The 21376-nt window shown below is 33.5% G+C and overlaps 2 protein-coding genes across 4 annotated transcripts in view; one reads left to right on the top strand and one right to left on the bottom strand.

Annotated features, from left to right (window-relative positions):
* The window catches only part of LOC109537125 (breast cancer anti-estrogen resistance protein 1), a 48130-nt gene that overhangs the window by 16978 nt on the left and 9776 nt on the right, over positions 1–21376 (top strand). For 2 of the 3 annotated variants that reach the window (XM_048665941.1, XM_019903710.2), the window contains exons 2-3: positions 6569–6712; positions 18672–18830. In XM_048665941.1, coding sequence (XP_048521898.1) covers positions 6569–6712; positions 18672–18830 — 303 coding nt within the window. Of the gene's footprint in view, positions 1–6568; positions 6713–18671; positions 18831–20130; positions 20339–21376 lie in introns of those variants that run through there. The other variant, XM_019903711.2, reaches the window with a different exon arrangement.
* Positions 11136–15264, bottom strand: LOC109537127 (26S proteasome non-ATPase regulatory subunit 6). The gene is made up of 3 exons (XM_019903712.2): positions 14854–15264; positions 14349–14688; positions 11136–11822 (listed from the first exon to the last, which is right to left on the bottom strand). Exons 1-3 carry the CDS (start codon positions 15142–15144, stop codon positions 11206–11208), a joined length of 1248 nt encoding a protein of 415 aa, XP_019759271.2. The 5' UTR covers positions 15145–15264; the 3' UTR covers positions 11136–11205.

The raw sequence follows: 21376 nt of genomic DNA, 5'->3' as shown, positions 1-21376 counted from the left end.
ACCACCCTGTCTTTGTCTTACCACTCCCAAGTACAAGGGCTGATCTCGAAATAGCCGCTTATTCAACGAGTTGAAAACTTGCAACTGTTTTAAGTTTACATTTTAGTGACAAAAGTACTCAAACATTTGATTTCGGCTCAATTTGCTGCCGTCAAAACATTTATTGAATAAAATAAGAACTAATTTTAATAATCAGAATAATTTTTTTTTAAGTGTAGGTTTCCAGTGGAAAAAAAGGAGAAACGTTATTTACAACACGTTAATTGTATGACCACACAAGTGTAATTTGTTAACTTTTCCCCTCAAACCACAGACCAATCATCAGAATTTTAAGAATACATTTTTTTAGTATGTTGCTTTAGACTAATTTTGCAGTATTTTTAGGGACATTAAGCGGAAGTGAAATAAAGCAAGTTAAGTTAATTTTAATTTCCCCGTCATCATCATGTAAAATGTAAAATCAGGTTTCAAAAATCTCAATTCAAAATGTCCGTTACACGAACAATGCAAAAAATCTTATTCAAATTTTATATTGGCAAACTGACACATCTTTTCATGCTCATTTGCAAAACCTTTCGGTTTTCAGATACGATGCATTAAACGCTATGTCCATTGCAAATTAATTTAATTACAATGATCTCTCAACTGCAAGGAGTGGTCGGTCTGGTTGCAACGACTTTAAACGTAATTTCTACTTTCAATCAAATTAATAGGTGTAAAAATGGACAAAGACCGCTGTGTGACAGGAAAAACCCGATAGAGTGTATGTAATGAATGGTCTCCTATTTGTGAATGTGAAAATGAAATAAATCATCCGATGGGTCGACTGCAATTATTCTAAGTATAGAAGTTTACATTAATTCATATTCATTTTTTTATCGCGCCACAGAATGTTGTCGGGGATGTATCGTGGGACGAAAAACACATGTTGAGGGTTTTGTCGTATTTCGAAAGAAAACATCGTTGGCAAGATGAAATTGATGTCTTTACAGTAAATATCAATATCAGTAGACCTAAAGATTATTGTATCAAGTTTCAAAAATGCCTGTGAACGCGCCGTGTAAACAGTTCGGTTAAGATCAAAGATAGCAGAACAAACTGAAAACAGATATTGTATAATAATTTGGTGGCATAGTTTTCTAGACTAATATTTAAGAAACGAATTTAGTACGGAAATTGCGTAAAATTGATTTGGTTATTATATGCATCAAAGCAATGATTGGATTTTAAATGTCCCAAATATGTGATAATCTTAATGAAACGATGATTGGGGGTCAAATATTATTAAGACATTATATTATCCAAAAGTGGCAGAGGGAGCACATAACTATCTTAGAAGAGAACGGAAATATAAATCCAAATGGGGTATTAAAAGACGGACATTTTTTTACGTAAAGATTTTGTAGCAAAAATCGCAAATGGAAATAAATCTGTTGTAATGTATACAAAGCAAACATTTTTTACGTAAGTAGCTTGTTCATTCGCCACTTGCCCATTTTTATGACTCTTCTATTTTCTTGATCTTGTAATTTTTTCTTTTGGCGGTTAATCATGTAAAATTCCTACTTTTTTCTACTTCTTTTGTTAACGTGTTTCAGATTAGGGCTTCGTAAGTTTGTTCTATCTCTAGGGCAAATAGAATAGACTTTAAAACATGTTCAATAAATTTAAATGATTTTTTCAATTTGACTGTTTGGAGGTATAACAAAGTGTGAAAAATGCAACTACAAATATTAGCTTACAAACTAAGTATTTTCAAAAGATTGAAATAATGTTGAATGCAAGTGCAATTAAGTTTGCTCTTACGACATAAATGAACTCAAAACATTTGTGTTTCATTCAGCAGTGTTCAAAGAGTTTAGATTAGAATTTATGAACATTTAGTCGTTTCCAAACGATTTATTGATATAAAACACATCGGCGGCTAATTGCATAAGATTCAAATATTAACACATTTTATCTTTTAGTAGGAGAGAGATTCTTAAACATATTATAATCGGGTTTATATCACGGCAATCATTCATTCTCTTTTCCCATTTTTCAAGTTGTTAATAATATTTTTAAGCTCGTTAGGATTAATAAAAGCTTCCAACAATGGTCTTTATTATTTGTGACGTGCAGATAAATGCGTCTGTAGATAAGAGTATGACAGTAAAAAAGAATAATTCTGAGATAAAACTATACTTTTATATACAATTACTTGAAATTTACTGGATTCCATCTAATCCCGGTTTCTCCAAAAAATACACGAACATTTAAAGATCTAAGGAGGCACATCGCCTGTCGGCACCGGAAATATTAAATATGTAGATCTCATCTTTCGACCATACACATAAAGGATGTTATTAAGACGACCAAAAAAACGCATTTTTTTGTTCTTCGAACAACTCGAAGTTGAATGAATATAAACAGACCAGCCCGCTATTCTAAAATTGGTAAATAGTCATGAATGTAATAAGAAACAATCATTTATATTGTAGGTTGAATGTATCACGTGTGTATTATTTTATACGTGGTTTATAAAGCTTAATAATATAAAGTTTATAAGTTGTTGGTTCATGGAAATTTGAGCTGATAATGGTTGAGGTGATGAATGAGCGAAAGTCTTCCTGTTTTGTTAATATTTCACTATGCGATTCTGTTGTTTGAAAAAGTGAATACTTCGTATCATCTTTTATTGCAGAGACAGTTTCATCGGCTCGAACTGATTTTCTTCGGTCTTTTTTGTTTAAATCTCAATTTATTTGTTGCCCAATTAACAACTTTTGTATGGTACAACGTATTTAAATGGAGTCCAAGTGGATGCGAATGAATCAGTAACATGACTGCATCGCAGTGACGAAATTTCTTGACCAGAACTTCACAGTACTACGAATCGCATAATCCCACTGGAATAAAAACATACAAATTAGCTGCAACTCAACACCACCATGAAAAAACCCTATTAAAGTCAATTTTAACATCGACACTTTGTCGGCAACTTTATCCTCCATGGTTTTATTCAAGAAGGACATAATTCTAACGGCTGCACTGTGGTGGGCGATCACTTTGAAGTACCACCACATGTGACATTTTGCAGACCCCTGAGTAATGGTTCAGAGCTGTGGTTATCTTGAATGAAACGATGTGGCAAATGGGCAGAAATGTTCGCTTATTGAAAGGATAGGTGTTTATTTAATAGGCATCTCTTTATCTCAATAGAAACCACCATATGTGGTCGTAGACTTTAGAGGCCTGCTGATTAATCCTCGACTAGCAACACTTTAGAGAAATTTATTTTTTAAGGAAACTCAATAGGTTCTCTGTTTTCTTAGTATGTTTTTGATATTTTATGAAATCTTGGGCAATCCAGTAAAGCATGGTTTACCTCGAAACCGAAATGTGACTATTAATAACCTGTTTCTCCAGTAAACGATTCGAAAGTTCGCATGAATCACCATACCACATTCATGATTACATCACTTTATCGAAAACTACACTCAATGGAGTAGTATTTAATAAGCATAGTCATGTTTTACCTTCTAGCCACTAACAGTTGTCTGTTTAACTATTTTAGGCGGAAATTTATGAAGTTAGTTAATTGATTTTTGCATAATTTACACTTTTAGTTCTTGTAGGTCCATGACTGGGGAGAAAACATTGAATTTATATTATATCTTCAGTAAGAGGGAATATTTTCCTGTTTCCGTACCAGTTTATATCGCTGCTGAAACTCCGAAAGTTTAAGGTCTTCTCTTCAATTTTTAAATATCAAACACCTTTTTAACTGTTTGCTGGTAAGATCCTGCAATTCTAATAGTTTGCATTTGTAAGGCACACTACTTTCATAACTTACTGTTATGGAATTAATTTCATGGACATGTTGATTGATGGTACTTAAAAGGACTTCAGTAGAGTTGTTGAATAATTTTTTACCTTGAAAAGTTTACTTAACTGTTTTTTAAAGATGATTGCGATCCAGGAATTCATTGTTTCAGAGTCGTATGTCGAGAATATACACTTTTTACCTAAAGTGTTTCATTGTATAGAATGCGTTATATTCATTTAGCTCAAGCTTTAAAATACTCAGAAACGTTTCGTCCAAAACACTTAAAACCGTATAATTCGTTTGAATTAAGTGTTTTTGTGGCAATTTAAAGGATCAGATAATCCTATACCTAATTAAACGCCATAAGAGAGCATAAAACGCAACTTTCGAAACAAGTTTGCTACTAGAACCGTTTATTCTACCGGATTTTAACAATTGAAACCCCTTGTAAACTTTATGTTTTTAATTTCGTGTTTTTGAAAACACAGAAACCGGTTAAAAATGTTAAAGTAAATTTAGAAATATTTTCTATTGCACATTGAATTTAATTTGTAATTCAAATAATTAAGTGCTTGAGAAGCACTTACGAACAGGGAAACTGCTGAGGCTTTTTATCATGTTTGAGTTTGTTTTCTTTGCGCTTAAATCGTGAAAGAATTAAATAAAATGAAAAAATATATCTCCCAAAAAGTTGCTGCTCACCCCCACTTCAAGAGCATTTTGGAATTCTAACAAAAAATCGAATTTGAAAAGTTTTTCGAGAGTTGCCATCATTTTTCGCAATACGCATAAACTAACTAAACATATTACAAAAATCCCTTTAAAAAGCTTTAAATCATGTCGGCGTGCGATTCAATATAGAACAAATGGAATAGAATTTAAAAGATGTTTAAGACCATGATCTGATTTTTTTTCAATGTGGCTGCTTGTATAAAAAAGAGTATTCAAGTATTCAAAACTTATAATGCAGGCTAATAATGTACAATTACACAGATACAAACAAGCAACAAATCAAACTGAATTGAAAGATTGCGAAATAAATTAAGTACTTAAAATGTTTTCAGTGTTCAAGTATTTTCGGTTGAGAAGTGTTTTGAGTAGAATTTATAAGGGTTTATTCACCATTCATTCTAATTGAACTCGGTTTATTACTTTGAACAGTTTTAATTAAAATGATTGAGTTTGTTTTGGTGGCTAACTTGTGGAAGGAAAAAATCGAATTAAAACTTTTTTGGAAATTTGCAATTAAATTGCCCATTAAGCAGGAATTAAACGTATTCCATAAACTCCATTAAAAAGCGGTTTTAGATTCAATATAATTTTTAAACTCACGCTTAGTTGCCAAATTTTACATGTTATATATTGGAATTAGGGGTGGTAAAGCAGCCAAAGTTTGTAATATTGAAATGTGTGCAAAGAAATTAGAAAGTTCCTCACTTAAAAGCTTCAACATCCATACTTTGGCTTGCATTTGCTGCACACACTTATAAATGCTACACAGAAGCGGAAAAAAACCATTAATCTTGTACATTATAAACAACGCTCAGTACCTACTTTCTGTGATATTCTATAAATCAGCATCTTAGATAATAGGAAAGTATAACTTTCTGGAGAATCATGTTATTGAAATCTAATACACAATATCAGACATGCATAGATAATCCGCTTAAAAAATAGATAAAGCTTCTCCATTCTTTAATCCCCAGTCATAATATTTGCCTTTTCTGGTGGTTTCCAACCCATCAAATGGGTTGAAAGGGTTTTGAAAGGGAACTGAATGAAATAATATATTTTCGGTAGCACAATGCTGTCTAGTCGATTATTCTTTAACGACCACTTTCAGACCAGAAGTTGATTGATAAAAGGGTCAGGACTAGATCCGGAAAGCGCATTGTAAATTTAAGAGCTGTTAATAGATAATTAAGAATAGGAAATGGATATGCTTCAGGTTTTTAATCGGGTTTTAAAAAGTTTTTTAGAAACGGTTAGGTTTCAGATTTTTTTCATTACAACGTTAGTTTATTGGAAATTTGAAAACGTCGTCAAGTGTTTTGTGTTAGTTGCAAAAACTACTAGATCTTCAAATAAATAATTGTGATTTAACAAGGATTAATAAATTGACAAGAAGTAGTGAGTGATGTGATAGAAAGGCAAATATTTTTGTTATTTCAAATAGTCTGATCAATGTGCTTCTGTGGTGAAGAAAAAACAGCCAGCAGCTCTATTTCAAACGTCGTTACGTGAATGAATGACGTCCACACGGGAAAATAATATGGGGAACATGAGAGCGGAGTTTTTCACATGGAGCGCAAGATGAGATATATGCACATGTCGATTACAGATTTATGTACCATCTTTTCATTTATTGCACAGATGGTCGTCAGCCTCTAGAGGTCATTTAATTGCGTTTCCAGGCAGTGACGCTGGATTTTGTGCTTTAAACGTAAATTCAAGTTTGAGTGAAACACACATAAATCACTAACTTTAGCTTACCTTAACGGGAAACGTAGACATAAATAGATGTTGTATACCAAACGTTTCTCTTACATCTAAGGTGAAGAGGAAGCTATAAAATATCTTTCCTAAACTATACTTATCTGCATGATGGACGTTCACTTTGTCCGAGTCGCATCGCATCGCCTTTGAAAATGTTTTGTCCGATTGCAGGCGAAACATCGGTAGAAAAACCAGAGCAAAAGAACAAATTAAGTTGGACAATTACATTTATTTTTTATTAAAATTCCGCTTTCTTTGTTTCAGCATTGTGTAGCTCGTGCCCTTTACGACAATACCCCAGATACTGCAGATGAATTGGCATTTCAAAAAGGCGACACTTTGGTAGTTCTTGAACAGAACACGGCCAATTTGGAGGGTTGGTGGCTGTGTTCGTTAAGAGGAAGACAAGTGAGTGTTTCAGCAATTTATTTACCTCAAACTTCCATTACTGACTGCATGATTTGCTTCGATAACTTGTTTTTTCAAGTGCATTGTTCAATATGACCAGAACTTTGGTCGTTCAAGTTATACACTTCAAAGTTAAAGTATGGCGCTATTTTAATGCGGCAACAATTTGCGAAAAAAAGTCATTTGAAACAATTGACTTTGTTCTATCTGCTTTGTTACTTTTGCGCCTTTTCAAGTAGTTTAGCAGTTGTTATTGTTATATCTTTTGATATTCGTTTTAGTCCTTCTTAACAGCAAAAGTTACTCAGGCTGTATAAAATTACTTAATGCATTTGTACATACTGAGCATTCCACTGTAAAGATCAGGGACGCACCAAACATAGCAATTAATTCTAGCATTATTTGATGACTAAAACTTTCATATGGACATATTTCCGACGTACGGGGGTCAAAACTTACACATTTTTGCAAAGAAACTGCAGTTTTTCATGTTCTTTTTTGTTCACTGAAGTTGAGAAGTGAAGAAAACTTTTCGTTCTGTTGGCCAGCTTTTTAATCCCGTAGTTTTTTGTATTTGCACCAACTAATTCAACACGATTTTCTTACAATTGCTAATTCAAAGCTATTTCCAATTATTTGCCACGTTTTATTTTGAATTAACCCTGATTTTGTGTGTAATTTTATTTATAAATTATGTTCAGAATGTTAAAGATATTTTAATTACAATTCCGACTCTCAGTCTCATTTTACAAGCAATCAATCCTGAAGATGCGAGACAATAGCGCTGGAAAAACGTGCTTTTACCTCAATCATTGGAATTTAAGTGGAAATTTCCCGTTTGTTTTGTTGAGATTCTAGCTGTAATGCTTATTTCTACATAATTCATCTTTGAACTTTTGATCACTTTTAAGGAGCTGGAAAGGTTGCTAATTTGATGTCATGAAAAAATTCAAAATTTTCAGACAATTTTTTATTATAAACAACATACAACATAAACAGATAAGAATTACAATTGACTAAACTATTGTCTGTGGAATCGTATAAGGCTATATTGCTAGATGTGAAGCTATTGATGGTCAAAAAATGTTGTTTTTTTTTAAATATCAGTGGAATTCTACGATAGGTTTTATTGAAAGTTGCTGTGAATTTGTTCCTATATTAAACCCATATTTTGATAAAACTGCCAAAGTGGAATCAATTTTGTTGCCTGGATTAAACATTATCTCTTCTCGAAATTTTTGTCCTTTTTATAAATTTATTTTTATATATTATACCATTCATCGTTTTTATACAGACAAAAATTTTCTTATTTCTTGCTATAAATAAATTAAAATGGGGACCTTTTTTAGTACGTTTTTAGATTTTGGTGCGGAATCAAATTGGTAAATGGCAAAAAACATGAAAAATTATTTGCGCATAAACCATCATATTTTGCCAACTCTTGAGAATTTTCTGGGCCACCATCACTTCCTTGAATGTTTCTTAATGTACGAAAAGTACAAATGGTGCAAATAAAGTTTATTTTCTGCTTCCAAAGTGGACGGAGCGCTGTTCTAATTAGCTGTAGCTCACGATCCATGTGCTAATCAAAGAAGATGAAGTCCCCTATTAAAATGGCACATGAGTGGAGTCATTTCAGTCCATCTAGGCGAAGATGGAATCGTCTTACGTACAGCTAACATCCACTCTGGCATTTGAGTTTAAATTTAATTAGGAAAATGTTTGTAAAATAAATCTCAACTCTCTCGATCCACGCCGATTCTCATCTTCATGGTTAATTCAAATTAGGCACCGTTATTCCCTACTCAGGATGATAATTAGTTGTTTGTTTTGGTAAACTTTGTTTATGCACTTTTAACTCATCTCATTACTATAAGGCAAAAGATAATACATTTCTTATTGCTTTCTTTGTGAAGATTCATGTAGGTAATTCTTTCGTCCATTATTCGATTCGATACGGTTCTGATAAAATGCAACCTGCAATAAACAATTTTTCACGCTTTCGCCAAGATTAATTGACAGCCAAAACGGGGGATAATATTATTAAGTCAATTTAATTTATGACCGACATGCTCAGCCTAAATATTATTAAACCACTTTAATAATCGACTTTTTTCTTTTGGGCTGGGCAATCGCGTGTATAAATCGAATTAAATTGCATCTATGGATCATGTTTTGTGAAGTTATTAGAACTGCAATTTCACATGGAAGAGGAGAAAATAGAATGGACATTTTACTTTGCAAGCGGGAATTACTCTTGAATTCAGAGAAGGTTGTTTAAACCTATGGGCAATTTGGGACTACTCGAAGTTCTAATTGACTCTAAATTGTATTAAAAGCAGTTTCCAGCTGAATAATGCGTTTTTTACAATTTCAATTACCGAAAATATTAAGAATCATTGGTTATAGAGAGTAAAAGTACCTCAGGTTTCAGAAGATGACTTTTTATTTTTACCAACTTTCTAGAAGTGATGAGCACTTGCAACTTAGAACAGGGATTTAAAAGTTGTTCATTATTAGCACTTAAAATCGTCCGTAACATTGCTATAGCTTAGAAGAAAAATGAAGTTTTATAAACTTCTTGGCCGCCTTGGAAGCTCAAAAAAGCTCTTGGCTCACTCTTAAATAATTTGTGAACGGCGATTATTATGCGCATTGGGACCAAAATCATTTTTTTATGTAATTTCGGCGATCTGCTTTACATTCCGATCTTCCGATGTACAACAATCCGCTTGAGATTTCGGGGTTTTTATATAAACCAGAGGCCTTGGCCCAGAATGGATCGTTGGCAAATTGAAGCCATAACAAATTGCTGCGGTATGTTCTCGATGACTTCCAGTGATAAATGGACATTGCACGAAGAAAGTATTTGGCCTGCGGCTTCCTTTTATTAATGTCCAGTTCGCAAACGACACGAAATATGTTAGAAATGAGCGCTGCTAAAATCTGGGATTTGTTAGTTGTAATGCAGCTTGTGGCAGATGGTTTAGTAATAGATTGAAAATTCGATTTTAAAACGGTGTTGATGTTTTTTCAATTACTGGCATTCTTATTAAATGTTACTTTTGTTCTTTTTAGCAATTTGTTTAATTGAGCTAAAAGAAAACGCCCAATGCGTAATTAAAGTTAAGGTAAAATCTGCAAAACCCTAAGGGTGAATTGACGAATACAAACATATTTCTCAGCAGTTACAAACTGCTACGGCTTGATTAAACATTAAAAACGCTATATTTGTAAGAAGCAGCATTATTAATGAGAAACATTTGATGGTAAATAAATTATAAAATATAAAAATAATTTGTGATTCAAAAAGCATGCATATTGATGACAAAACTAAAGAAAACAGACGATAATTCAATGATGAACGGTAATAGCTGGAAAGGCGATACTTCGTCATTATTACATACAAGGGACTTGCAAAGAAAGACGAAGTTGAGTAACAATTTTCCATTGTACTCTTTCGTCTGCAGGTCTGATCATACAGTCATACGGTCACATCATACAGTGGTAGTTACATATTCTAAAAACGTGCAATCATTTTGAGCACATTTGCTCTGCCAGCTGCTTTGGCATCTTTTATGGCCTGTTTAATTATGGATATTATAGTATTTACAAGGCGTTCATTAATTTGTCATGTTGCAAATAAATTCTGACCAGTCTAGAAGGTGTAAACGTTTCGGAAATGCTAGTTTCTCTAGTATTGGTAATAGTTATCTTTAATTTGGCATACGGATTTCTTAGTGGAATCTGTCTTATATACGTAGTGATTATTTTTTAATTTAATTAAATTATTTATTGAGTTGCATTTTTAACCATGATAAATACATGTGTTGCCGATCGCTACGTTTTTCTAAATTATATTGTTCCTTGTTGTTTTGCAATTGTGTCTCATTTTGATTTTTATGCAGGTAAATAAAAAAAAAATCAATTGCATTCATTTGTCATGTGCACTACTGTTACCCACAGAAAATATTTTTCTTTTGTCTATATTCAAGGCTTTGTTAATTCTCCTTATTAATCCTTGCCATTAATGTTTGTGCCTGTGTTAAAACCCAGGAAATACTGAATGGATACTTAATGAGCATCATATTTGCATATGTTATTTTTCTTAATATGCCTATAATTGTATTACACCAAAAGTTATTTCATTATAATTTTCGGAAAATAAATAATATCTTGAATTATTTGCCAGCTTTTCAGCTCCTTGCACATTTTTCATATCACCTTTGTATGGTAGTACCTACAAAACCATACCTGTAAAAGGAAATTTAGAACGGCGGCGCCTTGGAACGTAAAATTCATGAAGCAAATAAATAACTCCAATGTTAAGGACGCTGCAAATTACACGATAAATCTATGAATACGCAATGCTAAAGTAGGCGTGATTGTTGTTGAAAATATACCTGAAATAAAACATAAAAAATAGACTAATTAATATTTCGTGTTTATTTGGAAGTTGCTGCAAGCTTTCTGAAACACCCTGTAGAACATGATCAAATATCAATAATCCTACTTAATTTGTCAATCCGATTTATCAGCAAATCACCTTGTTTAATTAGATTCTCAAACATCCCCGCCCTTCCATGGCTTCGGATATTAACGATCTGTCCGCTAATTTTATCAATTTTATAATTCAGCCTCTTCGAGGCAATAAAGTGGCTGATGTCGTCCTCCACATAATCTTCACTCACCCCAAACTGATCGGCCATATACGAGATCTTCAACGATATGTAACTTGATAACAACTGATCACAGGCCTTGATCTTCATTTCCCTTACGTAAAACCGATAATGCGGATATAGGAGCATGTCCCGTTTCATGTCCGCTTCTACTTCAGCCAAGGCTTGATAAAACTTCTTATATTCGCTGTGGTAGAAAGTGAACACGAATTCTTTCAAGGAATTGTTGCAATGCATCGCCTGCAGCACGTCGGGATTGGAAATGATTTTCTTCTTCAAGTCGCTCCTATTGAGGATGATCATGGCAGAAAGGACGGTGTATTTGATAAATTGATCGAATGAAATCACTTCCGTGCAGACGAAGGTTTCGATTGAACTTGTGAACAGTTCACAGGATGTGGAAAAGTCTCTGGTAGCAATAGCGTGTAAACCTGAAAATAGTAATTGTACAGGATCAGAATGGTCGTCATTCTTCTGGCGAGGTTCTAGTGCGATTTTCGCAATGGAATTTGAAAAAAATTAATGAGTCAAAATTATGCTGGTGATTGGAAGAGGTTCATTGGAATGTTTTAGAGTCTAACATTTTTTTGTTCGAATTTTCGTCTACAGTTTTGCTTCAAGTTGTTTTTCTAACTGAACTTTTTTTGCGTCTTTTAAACACGTGTTTTCTCGTCCTCGTTATTCTCTGTATTAAGATGGAACACATATTTTGACAATTAAAATTAAAATACAACGAGAAATCATGTCTCCCTCTATTTTTCGTTTAAGCCAAAGGAGCCAAAAGTCATTCTCTGTTTAGAATTATTATGCGATCATATAACACACCTAGTTTGGACCGATTGCAATTTTTTAGCAAAGAACAAAGTGATGAAACAATAAAGGGACAGTAATTAGGACCAAAATAAGAGAGATCAATTATTCGAATGCAGTTCTTTTGAATGCATTTTAACATTTATGGTTAAAAACGATTTCAAAGCCAAAGAGAGTTGAAGCGACTTTGCTTAATTGGAAGCTAAGATCAGAAGGACAAAAGGATTTTATTTTCCGTCATAATCACCGTCGTCCATTCTGAATCCATAAGATGATTCAGCCATATTTTATTCGTCCACTTAACAAATTCGGTTAACAATAACGACGATGCGAGATTTCCCGTCTATTATTGCAAAATTCTTTAAATTCCAATTTTTCCAAAAATGATTATTTTATCAAGAATAAGAAACCATTTTTGGGCAACAGACCGGCCTGGGTAACACTGTTGAGTTACGCTATTGTAAATTATAATTCATTTGTTAAACCTTTACGAGACCCGAGACTGGAATTGAATTTTCACATCTAAAAAAGGGTTATTAACATTTTTTTTGAGTAACTTTTTACTACTTTGTTCAAACAACTAAAAAAAAGTAATCTAGATTTTCCCAACAATAGAACTGAGTCCAAAGAAAGTCGACGAGTTTTCTTGTTAAATCGATCTCTTCATTTTTTGCATAAAAGATTCAGTTTGCCAGTATTTTACAGGAAAACGTTGGGAAAAACGCGTTTTTTCTGTTTAGAGACAGTGTTGTTTAGAAATATTGACCTAAAAGTGAAGAAACTCCAGTTTCCAAGAGTTTTCCAAATAAATGATTATAAACTTTCGCTATTTCARTTCGGGGAAATATTTTTGGAAAAAGASTCCGAAATAATTATTAGTGTTTTGTCCATAATTCGAAGCTACAAAAAGTTTTGCAAAGCGGTTAAGRAGGCGAGTGTTCCAATAAAATTATTGGAACTTATAATTTTTCACAGAAAATACCKGAAMATTGTATTTAAGTAAAACTAAACAATAATGCGATTTTTGCGTAGAAAAAATTGCTTTTTGAAAGAACACAAAAAATAATGCTTTTTGYGTTTTCGATTAAAAGCTTTTAGTCTTGTGATCGGTTTTGGAGAAAACCTTAATGGTCTCGGGAAAAAACGGTAGAAATKTATTTTCGTTTTTGTCCCRAATTCKACTCTGAAAAAGTGTTTGTAAAGTTTTTACAAAGCTATAAATTTATCTTGTAATTTTTCGCGGAAAAGTTCTCCAGCACGTCAGTATTTTTAAGTGAAACTCTACAAAATAGAGCGTTTTTGAGTAGAAAGGAAAGCAAAAAAAAAATTTTGTCAAAACTAAAAAACCACATTTTTTTTACAAATTTTACAGTTTTCCAATCTACAGTCCAAATTCGAAGCTGGAAAGGGATTTCAAAACTTGTTACAAAGCGACGAAGGATTCGAAATTTATTTCATAATTTTTCGCGAAAACTACCTTAAGATTGTCAGCATTTTTAACTGAAACTTTAGAAAATTGAGCATTTAGAAGAAAGAGTAACTTGGCTAAAACTGGAAAATTCTGAAATTTAAAGTCATTTAAAAAATATTATTAATAAATGGCCTTTAAAATAAATTAAAAAAAAGTAAGAAAAAAGGTATCAGCATTTTCCAGCAACGGAACTGAGTTACTGTGCCGGTGCAACTTAACGGAGTTACCCGGGCCTAACCAATCTAGACGTATTACAAAAAATGAGTTGAGTTATCAGCGCAAGTTCAGTTGAACAGAACGTTTTCAAGTGGAAAATATCCGAACGTTTTATAAGAATGTTTCATCAGCACCAAGTTAAATTTAGCTCTTTAACTGTTACTCAATCCCCATATACCCCTTAAGAAGTATGATGTAATTTTTGACATAATTTATTGAGGTAGAAGAGTTTCTGAAACATTCTTTATGGCCATCGTTGGTTCGTGATCAGAAAATTGTAGGCACAAGAACTGCTAACCCAAGAAGCCCATATAAAGAGTAGGTATTGCGGAATTGTTACGCTAAATTGGTTATGCATTTTCTTGTGCACATTTAAAGAAACGCAAATAGCCGTTATGGCGTAATTTAGCGGGCATAGGCGCAGCATCAGCATATGTGCAATTAAACAAATAGAAGATACCTTGGTATATTCGGAAGCAGTTTCGATGGTGCCAATCGGGTCCTTCCTCAATAAGATCCTCACACCTCAATAAATTGCTTCTAATCAGAGGTAAATCGCTGAAGAACAATCCGATCCTGATGCAGTGAAACACGTTATCCAATTTGGAGCCGAAATCCACCGTATTCGCATAAGCCTGACTGAGTGTCTGTATCGTGTTCTCCTTATCGCCTATTTTGCTTAAATAATTAGCTTTATTCAAGTATGCCTGCTTGATGTCGATGGCACCCGAATGGATGCAGGCGTATTCGATTTCATCTTCAAAAGACTGCAAGGCTTTAGAATTGGCGTCTCTCATTTCCTGAGAATTCAAAGTCAAATTATTTTCGTCTCACGCAATCGTGCCCCCTTTTTGAAAGATAATTATATGACATTTTCGGATCAGTAAACGAATAATTGGGATCCAGAAAAAGCAACGAGTTTTTCTTTCGAAAGAATCGCATCAGATAGTGTTGCAAATACATACATTTAAAAGAGTCGTGTTAACCGTCCAGTTCAATGTGCTGCATACGTGCTGATAGTACGGTGCCATATTGTTCTTCGTAATGCATTCAAGCAATTTGTTGCGTTTTGATTCGTCATCGAGAAACTCTGGTAGTCGCAGCCAGAACTCGAGTTGGGCAATTTCTAAATCAGGATTCTTCAATGTTTCGATGTTGCTGTTATTGGCTTGATCAAAATCTGCCTTGCTTACGGCGTCGTAAAATATTGCTTCATCACTGGATGAATTTAGTTCTTCCATTTTTGTTAATAACATAACACTGGCATCGATTGAGCTTTCATTGACGCCTGTCAATCCAAAAGGATAAGGTCCAAAGTGTGAATAATAAGGAAATTATTTTTGGATCTATGGTTCAACTACTTGGTATCGCGGATTCTGGGAAACAAAAACGGACCTGATTAATCAACTATTTTATAGAAATTTGCGAGAATTTCAGCTTTAACAGAAAGCAGAATATTAGAAAACTCAATAAAAAAATTAAAACAGCTCGTAGCTTAATAATCGTTAATTTTTGTAACGCTAAAGAATTAAATTAGGTAACCCCAAGCCCACATCAAGCTGAACATACTCATTATCAATGGTTGTCAGGAAAAACCACACGGCGTATTTTAGTCATAAAAGACACGTGAATTCAATTTGTACGTGGGGCAATCAATAGCATAAGGATCCAATTTGAGGCAGCTGCTGGTTTCACCCCTAAACTTTATTTTATTAATTATTTTATGGGGCATCTAAAGACGTCGTTCCACTACGGCCAGATGCTTCAAATTTGATACGACTTATTGATACACTTACGATGGTTGTTTGCAATTTTCCCATCTGGAGATAATTCATAATCTGGAAGATTTCCAGAACACCAAACTTAAATTTTGTAGAATTTAAAGAATGGGAAACACACAATCTTTGTTTCAAAATTCAATTTAAAATTGAATAAATAAACAATTTAAAAAACGCGCCCAGCGATAGGTACAAACCGTTAAATATCAATGAAATTATTTTGGACAATAACACATTATGGGTTTTCTAAGCAAATTCCCAGTAATGATTTATAAATGTTATCAGCTTGAACATTCCAGATAAGCAAAATATCGAAACGCACTCCCACGTTGGCAGTGTCAAATGCATTTTACTTTCAACAACGCAAATATTGTTTTACTTTAAAAAAGTAAATATAATCTGTGATCAAAGTATTAGCAGTTAATGTATATATAACTGGAAGTAAAAATTGAATCTTGCATAATTTTCGTTTCAACCGCTCCCAACCGTTTTATTCGCACTCATCCTCTATTCAAATCGATCCATAGATTAACTGAGTTATGCTGCTCGAACTGCTCCCAAATGCCTCGCCAATTTTTCAAAGCTATTGAAAATATCGAGATTTCAATTGTGGTTCATGTTAAATCAAAACAATCTTTATCCTGATCATTAATCAACAACAAAAGTACTAAAACAAAAACTGAAAATGTGAGTACGAAGAAAATTTTTAAACACTGATACTTCAAGTTTTTGAGTTATTGAATGAGCATTTGAAGAACGATGCAGTCAAATGCATTAGTGAAGTCATGGAAAACGACATTGAATTGAAGAAACATGCCATTGATTGAGGTCTTTCACTTCCTTTCACATCTGAACGTAAGCCGATAGGAAGTAAACAGGCTGTCCCTTTGGAAATAATCAATCATTTTGATCGCAAAGCCAGGTCATGGTTTCAAAGCCATTTCAGTTAAATGTAGCATGATATTGATAAATTCGCATAAAATTCCTCCAACTTTATGGCACTGAATGTTATAAAATCGCACTGGCCGAGATAGGCAAACGTAATTGACGGCATCCCAGACATTTATCTTCAATAACAGAGCAAAAGGTATCTTTAAAATTATAATGTCCATGTTCAGAAATAGCTTGGAAAGTAGTCGCAGCAATTTCGTTCTTATGCCTTAATGCCTTAGCACTGAAATAGGAATGCCCAGGTTATTATACGGTATATATATTTCTATTTATATCAGCAATTGCTTAGTAATGGAATGTTTCTACTTATAAGGGCATATAATTTTATTGATGTAGGCCAAAAAAGCTCTGAACTTATAGGTATAAGTATGGTGTCTTCTTGTTTGAGGTATTTTTGGTATGTAAAGTAATATTAAGTTGGCTACTAATTGAATCTTCATTTCTTATGCTACAGTTATCACGTAGGTGTTCACAAATAAGATAATAAGAGCTCATGTTTCATTAGTATACTAAGTAAGGCAAGAAATAAAAAAAAATCTGTTGTAAACTTTGAGGTGAATATTAAAGTAAATTTTTGGAGAACGTTTCATCTAAGTGTTTTAGATTGTATTCTGCGTCAAGAAGTCTCAAAACTTTGAGAACTGAGGGCACTGGAATATTTAAAAAAATGTTTTTAGTTGAGTTTTGTTCGGCTTTCATTCTCGCATAGTCCCCGTTCTACAAACCAGTTTATTGCAATCATACACAAGTTTTCTAGTACTTACTGATATCTTATCTAAATACGACAATGTTTCGAAATGCTTTATCTAGATTAGAAGGTATATAGATTATAACTATCGATGCAATATTTTGCCTGATACTACAATTTAAAAAAAATTAAATAGTGACAGAAGATGAAAAAATCAATTAACACAAACGCTTAGCAATTGTATTTCTTGATTAATTTTTTTCTCTGTTGCTACTGTTTTATAAAACCATAATAGCATTGTGAAAGTTAAAAAAATGCGAAAATGACATAGAATAGGGAAAAGTCAGAACACAAAAATAGTTGATCGAAGAAAAAATTAAATGGCAGATGGCTAACAAAGGCATTTCCTGTTATATTTGAGCATCCGGGAACAGAACAATCGAGACCTATTGTGGCTATTTAAAGTAAGAAACACACATGTTAGAAGGGAAGAACCCAGAAATAAATCAATATTTGCTAAATCCTTTGGACGAAGTTCAAATATACGAAGAATTGTTAAATGCTTTACCAGCCAGTCTTATTACTTGAGTTGAAAGCTAAGTTATCACTTGAAAAGTTGCGTTAAAATAAAGAAAATACATATGTAAAATAACAACTATTTTAAGCCCTTGTTCTTGTGTAATGCGTAAGTGTAGTGTAATGTCTACTTTAGTGTACAGTTTTAATTTGATTTTTGCATCGTACTTGGTTTCCGATTTTAACATTTTTTTTGTTAATTCTGTGTTTACAGCGGTCTATACCGAAAGAGATAATGTGAGACTGTCGATTTTTTTCGGTTAGATGATGCGTGTCCCATATGGATTTAATTCAAATGGTCCTTGGCTCAAAAGAAGGCGATCTGGCCTAACTTTTCTTTAAAAAAATGTCTAAAAACTGCGAAATATTCTCCCGATATTGTAAAAAACATTTTTTAGAAACACTTACCATCAATGGAGGATGGAGCCTAACATTTTTGCTTAAAAAGTTTATTCTTAACGAACTTAAGTATAATCATGTGCCTAGGGGACAGTTTATATATTTATCAGGAAGTAATTTAGATAATTCCATCTAGTTCGGCCTTATCATGGAGTGATTTTTTAATTTAAAATAGATTATTTTCCTACGAGTCATAAAACATCGTTATTCCTGTTAAGTTGCCACCTCTAGTTGCCGAATGTTTACTTTAGTCTCTAGCTGCCCTGCTTAATATGATTTTATATATAAGCAGCAATAGTTATCACAAATTCTTCTAATTTCTATTCAATGCCTAAATTGCTTCTTTGCACTTTTTAAAAATTATAATATATATAATTGTTGTTGTTTTCAGGGAATTTGTCCAGCCAATCGACTACGACTGATGCCTGGTGTATTCGAAAATTGTAACCAATCCCGAGTGTGTTCTCCCCAGTTTTTGGAACCACATGGAGAACTGAGCTATTTGCAAATGCAAGGAAAGCGAAGAAGTTGGCTTTCACATCAAAATCAAGTAAGTTTTGTCACGTATAAGTAAATAAACCAACAACTTGAGATCAGGGAGCGACAACAGGTTGATTTCACAGCAACTAAAACTTAATCATCCGCCTAATGATTGTTCAAACTGCAGGAAATCCATATAACGTAGCAATTTGCAAAACGATCGCCCCTGGTTAGTTATTAATTTGAGTAATTTTGTTTCTTGATTAATGTATTTTATTACCAGGATGATTTATTTACAGTTCGTGTGTATTAAATTGTGTTATTTGCCTAATTAAGGCTATAGCCATTATTTAATTTCGTCTGGAGAAGGTGTTTAATTTACGCATCAAACTATTATAGAACAAGGGAATTATGCAAATTTTACGTTTTTATTTTGTAATGCAATTGAAGCAAAGTTTGGCATCATGCTTTATTTAACTAATTAACAGCCCGACATTTATATTTGAGTTGAATTCTGTTCATCAATTTTGTCGATTTTGACCCCTTGAACCGTACTTAGTGTTGATAGGTTGTATTGTATTCAGGTATTTTTCTGCTAGTAATTCTTTATAGTGTTTTTGCAATTTACAGGGTCGATGGATTTTATATATTCTTTCTTCATTTTTTGTGGGATTTAATTTTTTTTATAATCCTCCAGGATTCTTTTGGTTTTCTTCCACTACTATATGTTTCTAGTTCCTGGCATTTCCTTTTTCAGCTTCGTTTTTTTGCTTCTACTACCGAATATTTAAATTTGGCTCTTTTATCACTATATTTGTGTGAGAAATAACTTTTGCTTTTGTTTTTTTCATTTCTTGCAGCTCATCGTTCTACCAATACTCTTTCTATCTGGGTATGCTCTCTTTTATACCTAAGGCTTCTTTGGCTGCTTGGTGCATTTCTTTTGTTTTTATTTTATTCATTTTTTCAGTTGTTTCATGACTATATTCTTCTAGTAGTTTTTGGTCTAATTTTTGCTTATCAAGTTGTCTTGTAAAGTAAAAGTCGTCCAAAATTGTTAAATTTTTGTTGAAAATAAAAAGTTGCCCTTGCGAAAACTAGCCCGGTCTCCCCTGTACCGTTCCACCTGCAAATGCATGTTACTTTTGAGGCTGGCAAATAACAGGATTTAGAAAAAATATTCGAAAACTTTTTCAGTTGTTCAAATTGCCTCCTTCCATTAGAGCCACCCGCCCACAGTATTCCTGGAAGCAAAATCGAAACGCGGAGCAAGGAGAGGCCGAGCATCAGTTTTGACCTTGTTTCTCCCTCTCCATGTCCTGCCTCCCTTTGCCCTGTCGATTCTCCCCACAAGCTCCCGGTTTACCCTGGCCGTTTTCCATTTTCATTCTGGCATCGTAAAGAGTCGGTTGCGGGCACTTGTTCGGCTCATTTCAGTTTGCTCAATTTTCTTATTTTGCCCGGATTTTTGAAAATTCGAACCGGCATGTCTTAGTCACCGTTCAAAACACCGTCGTTTTTTTTTGAGTTTGGAGTTATGTGCCGGTTTTTGTTTGATTTCATCCGATGACACGCCATGTAAGTCCCCACTGAACTACTATTAACTGATTAATTAGTTAGCTGATTCTAATCATTTCTATTTATTCGTTTACTTGGTTAATGTTTGCACTCCTTTGCTTGCTCCACCTATTTCATTAGTGAATTGGGGAGTTCCATTGGAGAATTCCATATGGGGAATTAGCCGATTCCAGAATCTGTTGCGTAGATTGCATGCAATCGAAATGGGTGGCTGAAGGGGAAAACGTAATGGTTCGGAACTTCGGGATCAATATAAGTGCATCCTAGACTTGCGCCGATGCACTTACGTGCAGCGTGGAAATTTCCAGAGAAATCCTCTAGGATATCGATACGGAATCCCAAAATAGATTTTACCCCTGGATGCTTAGGGGGAGTCACTATGGAGATGGCCATCTTGTTGCACACTAGAGGAGGGTTATTTTTTGTGTGTTCCAGTTTTTTAATAATGTAAAAGTACATTGCAGCTTTTGACTCAGGCAAACGAGAGTAACTCTACTTAGAAATAGCAGATATAAATTAAGTTTGGATTTCGGATGTAACTACCAATTTTTTTCCAAATAAATGTCCATTATTTTACTTATTCGCACCCTCAGTCGCTACGTATTTCCCAGGATGGAGTCATCCCTTAGATAGTACTTCAAATTGTTGCTTCATTTTCTATATTTACTTCTCTAAAGTGCAACATTTTGTAGTTTCTGAATAGATTCTCATTAATGAAGCTTTACTCTTGTGAATTCTGATCCGATCTATCTTTATTATTGTTATTAACTGGTTAGATGTTTTTCTCTTCATATTTCTTTGCATCGAATTGATCTAAGGAGTCTGGGAATAAAAATACTAACTTTCTTAAATCAGTGTTGGGCAAAAATGGATTTTTATTAAAAAAATCAAAAATCACTGATTTATTTAAACTAATCAAAAAAATCATGATTTTTTGGAGAGATTCATCCTGGGCCAGATATAATACCCATAGCAAGCAAAAAGAAACAAGAAGACAGAAAAGATACACCAAGCAAACATAAACTAAAAAAAAAAAAA

This window comes from Dendroctonus ponderosae, unplaced genomic scaffold (assembly GCF_020466585.1).
Source record: "Dendroctonus ponderosae isolate FM_Combo_2020 unplaced genomic scaffold, Dpon_F_20191213v2 Dpon_F_20191213_4, whole genome shotgun sequence".
Lineage (NCBI taxonomy): Eukaryota > Metazoa > Arthropoda > Insecta > Coleoptera > Curculionidae > Dendroctonus > Dendroctonus ponderosae.
The sequence above is the reverse complement of the archived record's forward strand: the minus strand, read 5'-3'. Positions and strand labels throughout refer to the sequence as shown.